Consider the following 14377-nt stretch of genomic DNA (forward strand, 5'->3'; position numbering starts at 1 on the left):
ATCCAGAAAACATTAAACAAATTAGTAGGGACTTTTAAACAGAATATTGTAAACAACTCTCACATAATTCTTAAAAGAGGATGAGGCAAAATATTTTTGTTTTATGGATGGAATTGAATGGACAGAACCTTGGAGAAATGAGGACTAGGGGGTAATGGTGCAGCACAAAAGAAGGTGACTAAGTAGCGATGTTCAAAGAAACAACACAGAAAAGTTCTGATTGCCTATCTGTAGCAAAGGGCTCAAGTAGGGAATTGTTGAGCTTCCATGATAGGATACAAGCGAATGTAGGAAAGAAATTAGTTTCTTGTTTGTTCATAATACCTTAAATGGTTCTCTTTAAAGAACCAAAAGCATTTCAAATATAGGATCTCATTGACTCTTGCAAACATTATAAGTTACTAGGTATAATTATCTCCATTTTACAGGTATAGAGCCTGAGACACAGAAAAACTTGAAAGACTTAATATAGCTGTGACTACTGTCCTAGTTCCAGAACCAAGGAATATGAGGTCTTACAAACCAAATTTTCAAAAGTGTCTGTAGAAAAAAAGGGGTTTATTTATGAGTAATAATAACAACAATACTTTATAAATATTACTTTGTTTTATCTTCACAATAACCCTAGGAGGTAAGTGCCTTTATTATCCCCATTTTTACCAATGAGAAAACTGAGGAATAAAGAGGTTAAATGGCCTGCCTTCAGATCACAGAACTAGAAAGCATCTGACCTTAAATTTTGAACAGAGCACCTCTTGACTCCAAGTCCAAAGCTCTATCCACTGTACTACCTAGTGCAGAAGCCCAAACAACAAGCCATAAGGGTTTAAGAAGAAGGAAACAATTTTTCTTTCTGCTAGCTTCTGGTTGGGTAGGAAGTAGACAACTACAGTAAATCCATGACTGAGATGTAGGTTTGAAATTTAAGTTTTCTCCTTTATTGTATAGAAAGGATGGTAGCAAAGTTGAGTTCCTAACTGGAGAAAAGATGAAATATTAGGGAATTGGGTGGCTTTTTATCTCAATTAAAAGGCTATCAAGGAGGCTGTTGTCAGTTTAATACAAATATGTCTGCTCAAGGGAAAGGGGATAAGAAATTCTAAATTTTATCTGGGTTTCCCCTAGGAAAAAGAAGAAGATACTTTTGAAGTTCTACTCTTAGATAAAAGAAAAGATGGTCGTAATAATACCAAAACAAACGTACCATTACTGGCTAAGAAATAGAATGGTGGATCAGTGGAATAGGTTAAATATGCAAGACACAGTAGTCAATGACTATAGTAATCTATTATTTGATGAACCCAAAGACCCCAGCTTCTGGGATAAGAACCCACTCTTTGAAAAAAAACTGCTGGGAAAACTGGAAAAGAATATGGCAGAAACTAGGAAATAGACCCAAATCTCACACCATATACCAAAATAAAGTCAAAATGGGTTCAGGACTTAGATATAAAGGCTGATACCATAACTAAACTGGGAGAACAAGGAATAGTTTACCTATCAGATCTATGAAGAACAGAAGAATTCATGACCAAACAGGAGATAGAGAGCATTATGAAAAGCAAAATGGATAATTTTGATTACATTAAATTGAAAAGTTTTTGCGCAAACAAAGCCAATGCAACTAAGATTAGAAGGAAGGCAGAAAATAGGGAAAGACTTTTTACAGCCAGTCTCTCTGATAAAGGCCTCATTTCTAAAATATATAGAGAATTAAGACAAATTTATAAGACTATAAGCCATTTCTCAATTGATAAATGGTCAAAGGATATGAACAGACAGTTCTCAGATGAAGAAATTAAAGCCATCTATAGTCATATGAAAAAATGCTCTAAATCATTATTGATTAGAGAAATGCAAATCAAAACAACTCTGAGGTACCACCTCATACCTATCAGATTGGCCAACATGACAAAACAGGAAAATGATAAATGTTGGAGAAGATGTGGAAAAATTGGAACACTGATGCATTGTTGGTGGAGTTGTGAAATGATCCAACCATTTTGGAGAACAATTTGGAACTATGCCCAAAGGGCTATAAAAATGTGCATACCTTTTGACCCAGCAATAGCACTTCTAGGGCTATATCCCAAAGACATCTACATATGGGAAAAGAATCCACATGTACAAAAATATTCATAGCAGCTCTTTTTGTGGTGGCAAAGAATTGGAAATTGAGGGGGATGCCCATCAATTGGGGAATGACTGAGCAAGTTGTGGTATATGAATGTAATGGAATACTATTGTGCTATAAGAAATGATGAACAGGCTGACTTCTGAAAAACCTGGAAGGACTTGTATGGTCTGATACTGAGTGAAGTGAGCAGAACCAAGAGAACGTTGTACATAATAACAGCCATGTTGTGCGATGACTAATATTGATAAACTTAACCCTTCTCAGCAAAAGGATCTAAGAAATCTCCAGAGGCCTTGTGATGGAAAATGCTGTCCACATCCAAAGAAAGAACTATGGAAGTTGAATCACTATCTTTTTTTTCTCTTCTGCTGAGTTTTGTTTCCTCTTTCTGATGGTTCCTCCTATTGCTTTTAATTTTTACTTACAACTTTACTAATGTGAAAGTATGTTTAATAGGAATGTAAATGTATAGCCTATATCAGATTGTGTGCTGTCTTGTGGAGGGTGGTGGGGAGGAAGGGGGAGAAAAATTTTAAGCTCAAAAGCGTATGGAACTGATTGTTGATAAATTAAAATAAATTAATAAAATAAAATTCTAAAAAAGAAAACCTATCATGAAAGATTCTAGAATCAAATCTCTAATTAATTCAGTGTTAAATCCTGACTTCAAAAGACTGATGGTGACTTATGCCTCCCTACTCTCAGCAGAGATATGGTAGACTACAGGGGCCAAAAGAGGCAAATATTTTCAGGAAAGACCAATGTATCATTTGTTTTGCTTAACTACAGTTACTTGTTAAAAAGACAAGATCTCCTCTGTGGGTTATGTGAGTCATTGGGAAACGGCAGGAATAGAAAAAAATAAAAAGGTAAAAAGAATCAATAAAACATTTAAAAAGAAAAGTAAAAATCTCCAGGTAACTTGACATTCAAGATGCTCTGCAATTGGGAGCCACCTGATCTTTCATATTTTTCATTCCCCACTCCACATTCTCTCTGGGGTGTGCCAAACTGGCCTCATCTCTGAAGACATGCTATGCTTTCCTTCCTCTGTGACTTTGCACAGACTGTTGCCTCTTCCCAGAAGAGTCTATCTATTCTACTGCTTTTGCCTATTGCAATCCTCCCCAACTTCAAGGAGCAATTAAATGACTACTTCCTCCAGAAAGTTTTCCCGAATCCCGAAGTGGTAAAGACTTTCTTCCTTGTACCTCATTACCACGTAGCATTTTTTCCTGACCTTTGCTAATGTATTTGTCATGTATTGTTTGCTAAATGTGCAGATGACTTTATCTCTACCAAGCAGAATAGTGGGGGAAGAAGGGGGAGTGAATTGGCAAAAAGATAAATTCAAGCTTCAAGTAAAGAAAACTTCCTAACAATTTTATTTTTGTTATTTTTCAGTCATGTCCACCTCTTCATGACCTCATGGACCATAGCACATCATTGCTGTCAATGGAACTTTCTTAGCAAAGATACTGGAATGGCTTACCATGGATTAAGGCAAACAGAGGTTAAATGACTTGCCCAGAGCTACACAGTAGGTGTCTGAGGCCAGATTTGAACTCAGATCTTCCTGACTCCAGCCCCAGAACTCTATCCACTGAGCCACCTAGTTGCCTCCTCCCAATACTTAGAGCTGTACAAAAGTGGCATGGACTACCAGAGGAGGTGGTAAGCTCCCCTTCACTGGAGGTGCACAAACAAAATCTGGATGACCATTTCTCAGACAAGTGGTAAAGGGGATTCTTGTGGAAGCATGGATTGGACTGGATGGCCTCTGAGATCTCTTCCAACTCTGAGATTCTGGGATTCTATTTCAGGCTCCAAGAGAAACCTCAGGCTAGACAGGTAATACAAACAGCTTTCTCTGTTTTCCTGGTTTTCCGGTAGGATATACATATGCTTACTTGCAAAATACCCACATACTAATTTGTTAGAGTTAAGTGTATTTTTTTCTTTTCTTCATAGTATTTTTTCCAATTACATGTAAAGACAATTTTCAACATCCATTTTTAATAAAATTATGAATTCCAAATTTTCCCCCTCCTTCCATTCTCTCCCTCCTCCACAAGATGGTAAGCAATTTAACATACATTGTATATGTGCAATCACATAAAACCTATTTTCATATTAGTCATGTTGTGAACAAAGAAACAGTTTGCAAAAAAAATTATAGTTTGCAGAGAAAAAAAATTTAAAAAAAGAAAGTGAAAATAGTATGCTTGAATCTGCATTCAGATTCAATCAGTTCTTTCTCTGGATATAGATAGCATTTTCTATTATGAGCTTTTTGGAATGGTCTTGAATCACATTGCTGTCACTGTATACAAAGTTTTCCTGGTTCAGCTCACTTCACTGCATCAGTTCATATAAGTCTCTCCAGGTTTTTCTGAAATCTGCCTACTTCCTGCTAATTCTTCCCAACTTTTCTATTATTATTGAGGCTACCACCATTCTTCCAGTCACCCAGGCATATAACTTAGCTGTCATTCTCAGCTCCTCACTCTTTCTTTTACTCTCTCATATCTAGTCTATTGCTAAGAGCCACTGATTTTAGCACTATCATATCTTTCTCATGTGCCTTCTTCTCTGCTTTGACATTGCCACCATCCTGCGGAAGGCCCTTATCAGCTGATGCTTGGACTATAGCAATACCCTGCTGGTTGGGCTCCTTGCTACAACTCTGTTCCCACTCCAATCTGTGATCCACTCATCTGTCAGTTACCTTCCTGAAGCTCAGGTATGACCATGTCATACACACACACACACAACTCGATAAACTCCAGTGGCTCTCTATCACCTCCATGATCAAATATAATCCTCTGTTTGGCATTCGAAGCCCTTTTTAACCTGTCCCCTACATATATACACACTTTGCCAAATTTCTTATACCTCACACCTCGCCAAATTCTCCGCAATACTGGGGCAGTGACCTTCTTGCTAGTGTTCCTTGAATAAGTCAGCCCATATCAAGACTCCAGATATTTTTACTGGCTGCTCCACTTGCTTGGAATTGTCTCTTCTCATCTCCACCTCCTGACTTCCTTGACTTCCCTTAAGTCCAACTAAAATCCCACTTTCTCCAGGGAACCTTTCCAGATCCACCTCAATCCTAGGGTCTTCCCTTTCTTGATTATTTCCAATTTACTTTGTATATAGCTTGTTTGTACACAGTTGTTTTCCTGTTGTCTCCCTCATTAGACTGTAAGTTCCTTGAGAGCAAGGATTGTCTTTTGCCTTTCTTTGTATTTCCAGTGTTTAGTATGGTACCCGACACATAGTGAGCGCTTAATAAATGATTATCAAATAAATTTCTCAATGTTTGTTTTAAACTTTCATGTTCATTTATGTGTTTGTCAAATAAATGTTTTTGCAACTGTGTCAAGAAAGAGAAACTGTTAGTGGATGCAAAGGACTAGACATGGTGTATTTGTCAGATAGCTGCAAGATGGTAAAGCATAAGAGAATACACTATTTTATCATCAATTAAAAGAACATATAATTGGGGGAGATATGTTTTAACCTAATTAATTCATAATAATGAATTTGAAAGAAAACAAATCAAAAAGTCCTCTTGTGAAATTTACACAGATGGAGCAAAATCAGTGACTGGGAATATTGAGGGTGTTGTTTGGCATGTTAAAAGAATTAACATGAAATGGACACACTGCAACGTACATAACCATGTTTCAGCATCAAAGAGAATGCCACAACTTAAAAATGTATTAGATAATGCTATTAAAATTTATAAAATCAAGACTAATTCTTAATCATTTACCATTTTATTCAGACAGATGCATATTAAGTTTAATACACTTCACACAGAACTGTTAGATGGTTTTCCTGTAGAAAAGTTATTACTCATCAATTTGAATTGAGAAAAGAGTTAGTTGCAATCTTTACTAATCATCCTTTTCACTTGAGGGAGTATATGAAGCATCAAATGGCATGATATAGATACAAAGATAAGCATATTTAATAGATACTGCTTCAAAAATGAATGGACTCTATAGATCATTACAGGTTAAGAATACAAATATATTCGATGTTCAAGATAAAGTAAAAAGTATAATTGAGAAACTAAAATTTTGGAACCACAAAATTGAGAACAATACTAAGTATTTTCTGACATTACATAATTTCTCTTTTTTTTGTAATTTTTAAAATTTATTTTAAACTTAAATACAAAACAAGAAAAGAAAAAAACATTGCCATGTACACAGTAGAATGTAAGAGGATTGAGTATAAAACAATAAATTTCTATTTCAAGAAATCCTATATAATAAATATTACACATTGTTTTCAAAGCTGTCCAGCTTTTCTTTGCTTCCTTGTAAGTTTTCTTTTGTTCTCTGCTGTGCACTTTTTACTTTATTTTTACCCTCTCCCCACAGAGAAGGCTACATACAATTAAGTTCAGGTATACACATACACACACACACACACACACACACATGCACATATAAGTATGAATGTATATATGTATATATGTGTGTGTTTATAGATATTGATGCATAGATATTATATGCATATCTATGTATGCACATATCTATACATCGATATCTATAAACACACACATATATACTATATATAGGACCATACTATGCTGATTTCCACTTCTTATCTGTTTCTCTGAAGGTGGATAGCATTTTCCTTCATAAGTCCAAGTGTTTCCATGTTTTTCTAAATTAACTAGCTCATCATTTCTTACACCACAGCAATATTCCAATCTAATCACATTCTATCTGAGAGATTGTCTATGAAAGTTTTTTTCAGTTTTCTGTATCCCTTCTATTCTTGGCTATATAAGTTTTATATATACAAGAATAATTTGATTTAAAATAATCAAAATTATCCATTTTATACTTCAATAAAGCTGTCACCTTATAATATAGTTTAAGTCTGATACTACGGGAATCTGCTTCCTTTACATCTTTTTTCCCCTGGTTTCTTTGAAGTCCCTGACCTTTGATTCTTCCAAATGAACTTTGTTATTATTTTTTCTAACTCAGTAAGATAATTTTTTAGTAATTTAATTGGGATGGCATTACATAAATAGATTAGTTAGGTTAAATTGTCATTTTTTAAAAATTATATTAGCTTTATCTACCCATGAACAATAAATATTACTTCAATTATTTAGATCTGACTTTATTTGTATAAAAAGTGTTTTTAGTTTATGTTCATACAGTTCTTGTGTCTGTTTTGGCAGGTATACTCTCAGGTATTTTTTACTGTCTAGTTATTTTAAATGGTCTAAAATAATATTGAATAATATGGCTGACACATAGTGTAATTTCCCTATTTTTCTCTTTTCATTAAATCTATTTTAGCTTTAACTTCATCTGAGATCATGATTACTACCCCTACTTTTTTTACATAACAAATTCTACTCCTGGCCTTTATTTTATGTTTCTGTGTATCTCTCACTTTTATATCCTTTCCTAAAAGCAACATATTGTTGGATTTAGATTTTTAATCTATTGGTTTCCATTTTATGGGTAATTTCATCCCATTAACATTCTAAGCTATAATTACTTGTACATTTTCCTCCTTCCTAGTTTTCCTCACTACCCATCCACCATATTCCTATCCTTCCTCACTCTTCCGCTTTACCTGCAACCTTGCCCTCCTGTTCCTTAACCTACTCACCCCTCCAAGAGACCTTCCCTTATCCTCTCACCCCACCCTATCCCCTTGCCCCCTTATTTCTTTCTGAGTTTAGAAGACTTTTATACCCTTCTAGATATGTAGGTTGTTCCCTCTTTAATTCATTCCTGATGAGAGGAATATTTCAGCACTACCCACCCTCCCCCTTACTAGCTTCTTCTGTATCAGTTTTTCCTTTTTTGCCTCATTTGTATAAGATAGTTGCTCCTTTTTAATCTCTCCCTACACCATTTTTTAGAATCACCCCATCATACTCAGCTCAGCCCAAGCCTTTAGTCATAAAAGTACTGATAACATTTTCATATACAAGAAGTAAACAATTTGACCTTATTGAGTCCCTTATAATTGGTCCTTAATGTTTATTTTTAAATTATATAATCTAAATTTTAATTTTGAGCTTTTGAGGACAAAAGTTATCATTTTAGATATTATAAGTAGTAATAATATTAAATTACCTTAGAGATTCATAGTATACTGTTGTTGAAAGAAGGTCAAAAAACAAAGAAGTTGGAACCACTGGTCCTTTGATTTGGACTCAAAGACCTGAATTCAAGTTACCTGTGTGACTTTGGAGTGATTTCATTTCTCTAGGTTTCATTTTCCTCCCATGTAAATGGCTTCTAAGGTCTCTTCAGCTCTAAATCAAAGACAATTATATAAATTTCCTCTCAGTAAAAAAAAAAAAATTACTTACTATGGCCTCTACTACTATCTGGTATTGCCTCTAACAACCTGAGCTTCTTACAGTCTGCCTACCATAATTAATGCTTTAACCAAGATTTCCTCACACTGATTTTTCAAAGGCTTTAAAATAACATTTAAAAAGAAACTTTAAGTTTTATTTTTTAATGATAGAAAAATACAGTGGTTTCATCACATGGATACTGTGATAGACAAAGCATTTGTTTGGTTTTTGGAATGACAACCCAGAGGTGATCATTCGTGAAAGTCACTGTGGTTATTTCAAAAAGAAAAAAAATTTTCTTTGAAAGCTACATGATTTTTTCTTTTCTTAGAAGAATAGGACACAGTGACAAAGGTGAAAGATGACAAGAGTGTTATCTAGATAAATGTCACAAATTCCATGAAATCATTGTTGAAACAGGAAGAAGTTTATTAACAAACTGAGAAGGCCAGGTGTCCCACACATGTGAGAGCACCTGTATTGACAAATGCACACATTTTTATTCCCTATTCCCCATTCGAATTTCCTTCCTGTTTCCCCATTCTCTGGGTATTATGGAGGTTACAGGTTATCTCAAGCATTTAATTTTCCCATATGAGTCTCCACCCCTAATTACATCTCCCACTCCCCACATTTCAGGGACCCTGGCCCTTTCTTGGGAACATGTTAATTGAACTGATTTTCCAACTGTTATTTTGTTCACCACCAAGAGTGTTTTATTATTCTAATATAACTCCCTTCGTTTAACTTCCACCTAGCCCTCAGACTGCATTCCTATCCACTGCACTTTTGTGGAAATAATAATTTTTTTAAAAATTATTTCTCACATTCCCTTCCAGTTTTAAACTGACTCCAACCTCTGTTTGAGTGATATGCAGAAGCAACATCCATATATTCCACAAAGAGGATAACCTGAGTATTCTAATGTCCAAATGTCACGAGAAAAGAAGGCCTCAAATATGCAGGCTGGAGACTCCTTATGGTGAACTCAAGGAAGAACAAGAGGGAAGCAGGGTGGGCAGGTGTAGACAGGCATCAACTTCCTCACTGGAAGTCAGACACTCCTATATCCATAAGATCACAGATTCATCTGAATATCTGAGTACAGGAATAATGAATGAGGAAAATGTTTAATTTCTATCCAGACTTCAATAGGATGAAAACTTTGAGGTCACAGGATATGCTGTGCCCTACTTCTCAGTAGAGTCTTTTCTTTGGTATGGGAGACAGAGGTGCATGTCTTAGGTAGGAGATGATACCCTCTTGTCATTCCAGAAGGTTTTAGGCTGAAGAAGAAGCTTCATGAGTGCCCCTTCTAGGTGGGAGTTGCCAAGGATAAGGATGAAGGGATGAATAGATGAGCACAGATAAATCACAATTTGCCATGGCCAAAACCAGGTATCCTCAAAGCCAGAAAGGACAACATCTGTGATCATAAACAAAAAAGAAAGAGCGTAAAATATTAGAAAGGAGACCAGACACTTCAGAGCTCTGGTGTGAGCCTGAGTACTGAGTTCCTGGGTACTGTGGGTACCATGTTGCATTCTCCAGGAGTGTCTCCTCAAAGAGGTAATCAGCAGAACTGTTGAGACTACAAAGATAGAACAGGGGATAGACAAAGTAATGAGTTTCAAAGGAAAAAAATAGTGGATTTCTAGATTCCTAAAGAAGCCATATAAGGTTATGTTCTCAGAGAACTTCCCCTGCAAGAATGCCTGGTACAAAGCATTATTCTCCACAAAATACAGCATGGTAACAATGAAAGAGATTAGCAGGGAGACTAGTAGGAACCAGGGTACCAGTTCCTTGACTGTCCACTTCAGCCAAAAGAAAATGGAGTGAGTGAAGTTTGCAATCTTCACACAGAAGAGGACACTAAGCCAAGTGGCAAACCAGAATGTGGCTGAATTCAGAAAATCCCAGTATATCCCAAAGTACTGGCAGGAAGGCTCTTTGGAATATGTTGGTGGTAGAAAAAAAAAATAAAAGTTGTGTATCATTCCAAGCCACAGCAGGCAGAAGCGGGAGGCACCCACACTGATCAGGATCATATCACAGGGAGACAGCCGGTGGCATAGAACCCACTCCTTTCCCAGTAACACAACAATGAAGCCATTAGCCATGATCCCTAGGGAGCACAACAGGACATAGAAGACCATGGAAAAGATCATAAATGGTCCCAATATTTCAGTCACTCCTACAATGACAGCTCTTGCTTAGGTCCCTACTGGCCTCTGATTCATGGAGCTTCTGATTTGCTTGATGAGATGTGCAGGGAGAATGATCTACCCTTTCTCTCCAAGACACAGTATAATTAGAGGACTCTGTGAGGTTGGGGGGAAGGGTCTATGCAGCTCTGTGTAGATGCAAATCTCCACCAGCCTCAGTTACCTCAGCTCTTTTCAACTGCATGTGATTTTCATTCCTTGCCTGGATCAGTGCAAATCATTTCTCTCAGCTCCTATCATGGAACCTAAGCATTTCTATTATATCAAGAGCTAGAAGGGTCTTCCGGGGCCATCTCATCCCCACATTTTGTGTGTGGTGCTCTGTCATTAAAGATAAGGGTAAAAGAAAGAAGAATTACCTTTTTGTGACTATATGTACAAAATGTTCTTTTTCAAAGATGAACACTCCTCCAGGAGTGGCCTTTACCTAATGGTGAAGAAACAGGGAAGAGAGCACAAATGGTAGACCTGTCAATAATCTCAGTTTTTAAAATGAACTAGGACTCCAAGTGGACCCAGAAAGAAAGGCATGGAAAGGGGGTGACCTGGAAAGGAGGGCAAGCTTCTAACAGGAAGACAGGGTCTGCCAGAGACCCTTACAGAGAATAACTTGGAGAAGCCAGGCATCCCTTCAGGAGGGCCCTGGAGGATTGAAGCCAAGAACAAAAACCAGCTAGTAATAATAACCAGCTAGTAAATTTACTTCAGGAAAACCAGAATAGTGATAAATGTGTAAAAGGTACTTCAAAAGTTCCAGGTGTCAGAGCCACCAAACTTCCAGGAGAATGAAGCAAGCAATAGCATATTAATTAAAGGTGGCCTGAAGCCCGGAGGAGGAATGACCAGAGAACAATTTATATGAAAAATGCAGGGTGGATGGGGTATTAGTGGAATGCAAACTCAATGTGAGTCAATAGATGATATAGCAGCCTAAAAAGCTAATGTGATCTTAAGGTACATTAAATAGAAATATGGTGTCCAGAATCAGGGAGGTTTATAGTTCCATTGTTCTCTGCCCTAATCGTGGCATGTTTAAGTATCATGTGCAGTTTTAAATGTGACATCTTAGGAAGAATGCTGAAAAGAGAAGGGCCATCAGGATGGTGAAGAGACAAAAAACCATTCCATTGAGGGTTAGCTTAAGGAACTGGGTTTCTTTAGCCTGGAAAAAAAAAAAAGAAAACAGAGGAAGAGGAGGGAGGAATAATAGCAGTTCTTGATAGCAAATACTTGAAGATGAATTTGTTTTGTTTTAGTTGTCCAAAAAGGGCAGAATTATGAGCAATGGACAGAAACTGAAAAAGGACAGATTTTGGTTTGATGTAAAGAAAAATTTCCTAATAATTAAAGGTACCTCAAAATGAAATGGACGACCTTAGAAGGTCATGAGTTCTCAACAACTGAAGGTCTTCAAAAACGGGCTGAAGATCACTTGGCGGGTATACTTTAGTGGAAGCTTCTGCATGGGTATAAATTGTACTAGGCAGTCACTGAGATCCCTTCAACTCCAATCATCTATGATTCTATAAACCTTTGGGATCAGAATGGGAAACACCTCTCAAGCTTGGGTGCCCACACTTGGAACTAAGACTGGGAAAATGAGGGCCAGAAAAAGTAAGAAACCTCAAAGCCTGTCTTGCATAATGACTAGCTAGGTGTTGCTCTGCTCCTCTGAGGCCACAGGGACTGCTGGCTTGTGCCAATCTCTGTCCTTAAGAGGCAACTGGTAGCACAATGGAGTAATGTATCTGCAGTCAGATACATTAAACCTGAGTTTAAATCTAGCCTAAGACACTTACTAGTTTTATGACCCTGGGCAAATCACTTAACCTCTGCCTCCGTTTTCTCAACTGTAAAAATGAGAACGATAATAGCACCTACTTTGTAGAGTTGTTGTGAGGATGAAATGAGATTATATTTCTAAAGTGTTCAGCATAGCTCCTGGCATATAGTAGGTGCTACATAAATGCTTATTCTTTCTTTTCCTCCCCTTTACTAATGACATGGTTTGCCCAGGGTTTAGCTCTAGAGAAACCCTGAATTCTCAATAGGAAAAGTAGGTTCCCCATTTCTCAGTTTCATTTGGTTCATCATACCCACAAGTCTATTTTTGGTTCTAGTCTAGAATTTCCCAAAAAGGGGGGAGATAAAAGAGGCACCCAAAGCATCATGTGAACTGCGTATAAGACAGGACATTTTATTCCCACACAGAAGGCAAAGATAAAGAGAGTCACAGTGTTCACTGACAGAATGTTTTAAGCAGGATTCAGAAATTCAGTTTTTAAGTACAATATACTGGGAGTCTGGTAGTAAGCCTCATCAAGACTAAACACAGTCTGACAATTCTACTAATGAGATTTTCACATTTTACTTCTACTGAGTACGGTCCAATCAAATGCCAAGTGTGACGCAAGAATGTTCTTTTGTAGTGGCTCCTCTCTCTCTGACACTGGTTCTGCCCTTTGCATGAGATCACTCCAGCTATTGTCATTATGACCACAATCAATAACTACAATCATCTGCTACAGTGGATACTGAACTCACAGACTCACCGGTCTCTCAAGACCTCAGGATCTCAGGACCTTCTAAAACTCACTAGGTTGCCTGGACTTATTCATCTCAAGGTTACTCCTTAGTACTGGGGAAAGGAAGAAGAAGAAAACTGAGGCAGCCTCATCCCAAGTACAAATTTATTACCTAGAACATGTGGGGATGAATATATGGGGCCAAGAGGGGAAGAAGGCTTCCAACATTACCCCCACCACAACCCTACTCTTCTGGACACAGCTCCAAAAAGTCTTCCCTTCAGACTTGGAAAGAAAGAATAACATTGGGGTGCAAGATCATCCTTTTAGCATATCTACAAAGTTCTAGCTCCTCAACCAACCCAAATCAGTGATGAGTCATACATAGCCAAAAACAGACAGAGGATGCTCAAGTTTCCATAAGGTCACCAGGAAGAAAAAGGAAGAACACCTACTACTCATGAGTGAAACTTGTCTAGAAAACAAAGAGGTAGGCTCAACTGACTCCAGAAACAAATTTTTAACAAAGGAGCTCATTCTGCATACAGAAAGCATGGGGGGAGGGAGAAGTAGTTAGAGCAGAGAGCTAAGCAATATGAAAGCCTATCTTTCTCTAAATTTATATGGAAAACAAACACTAAGTTATATATAATTTGTAATATTTGCATTTTACTAGTGTAATGAAATGACTGGTTGATGTGGTTCCGGTCCTTAAGTCCTTAGAGCACATGCAAAATACTCTGCCTCCTAACAACCCATGTGGAAGCCTTGGTGAGGCTGCTTCTGGAAATGGGTGATAGAGGAGCCCTTTACTTTCCCATAAACACTTCAGGGCCTTTATGGACTTGTTGCCTGATAACAAAAAAAGCTTCTGATTAGGTGGCAAGACAGAACTCTATGTGCATACAAAAGGATTGAGTGGAGAAAATTTCTTTCTCTTCCCTAGCAACTTTCACCTGTGGAAGAAGAAATTCATGGGCCTTTGTGTGGTGGGGAAGAGAGGTAGCCCTGACTATTGTCCCTACAAGGCTTGTCTCTCCATCTGGTCACCGTGTGGCTATGAATACATCATGCCTCTGTTTCTTTTGTCTCTTTGTATTTCTTCTTTCCTGATCTTTAGTGAATTGAC

The 14377-nt window shown here is 37.3% G+C and overlaps 1 protein-coding gene across 1 annotated transcript; it reads right to left on the reverse strand.

Moving 5' to 3' along the window:
* Window positions 1–9413: 9413 nt before the first annotated feature.
* Window positions 9414–10654, reverse strand: LOC110216185 (taste receptor type 2 member 41-like). The gene has a single exon (XM_020997988.2). The coding sequence runs from the start codon at window positions 10652–10654 to the stop codon at window positions 9737–9739; it is 918 nt and encodes a 305-aa protein (XP_020853647.2). The 3' UTR covers window positions 9414–9736.
* Between the last annotated feature and the right edge of the window lie 3723 nt (window positions 10655–14377).

The sequence above is a fragment of the Phascolarctos cinereus genome, unplaced genomic scaffold (assembly GCF_003287225.1).
Source record: "Phascolarctos cinereus isolate Bilbo 61053 unplaced genomic scaffold, phaCin_HiC Scaffold_1;HRSCAF=81, whole genome shotgun sequence".
Taxonomy (NCBI): Eukaryota; Metazoa; Chordata; class Mammalia; order Diprotodontia; family Phascolarctidae; genus Phascolarctos; species Phascolarctos cinereus.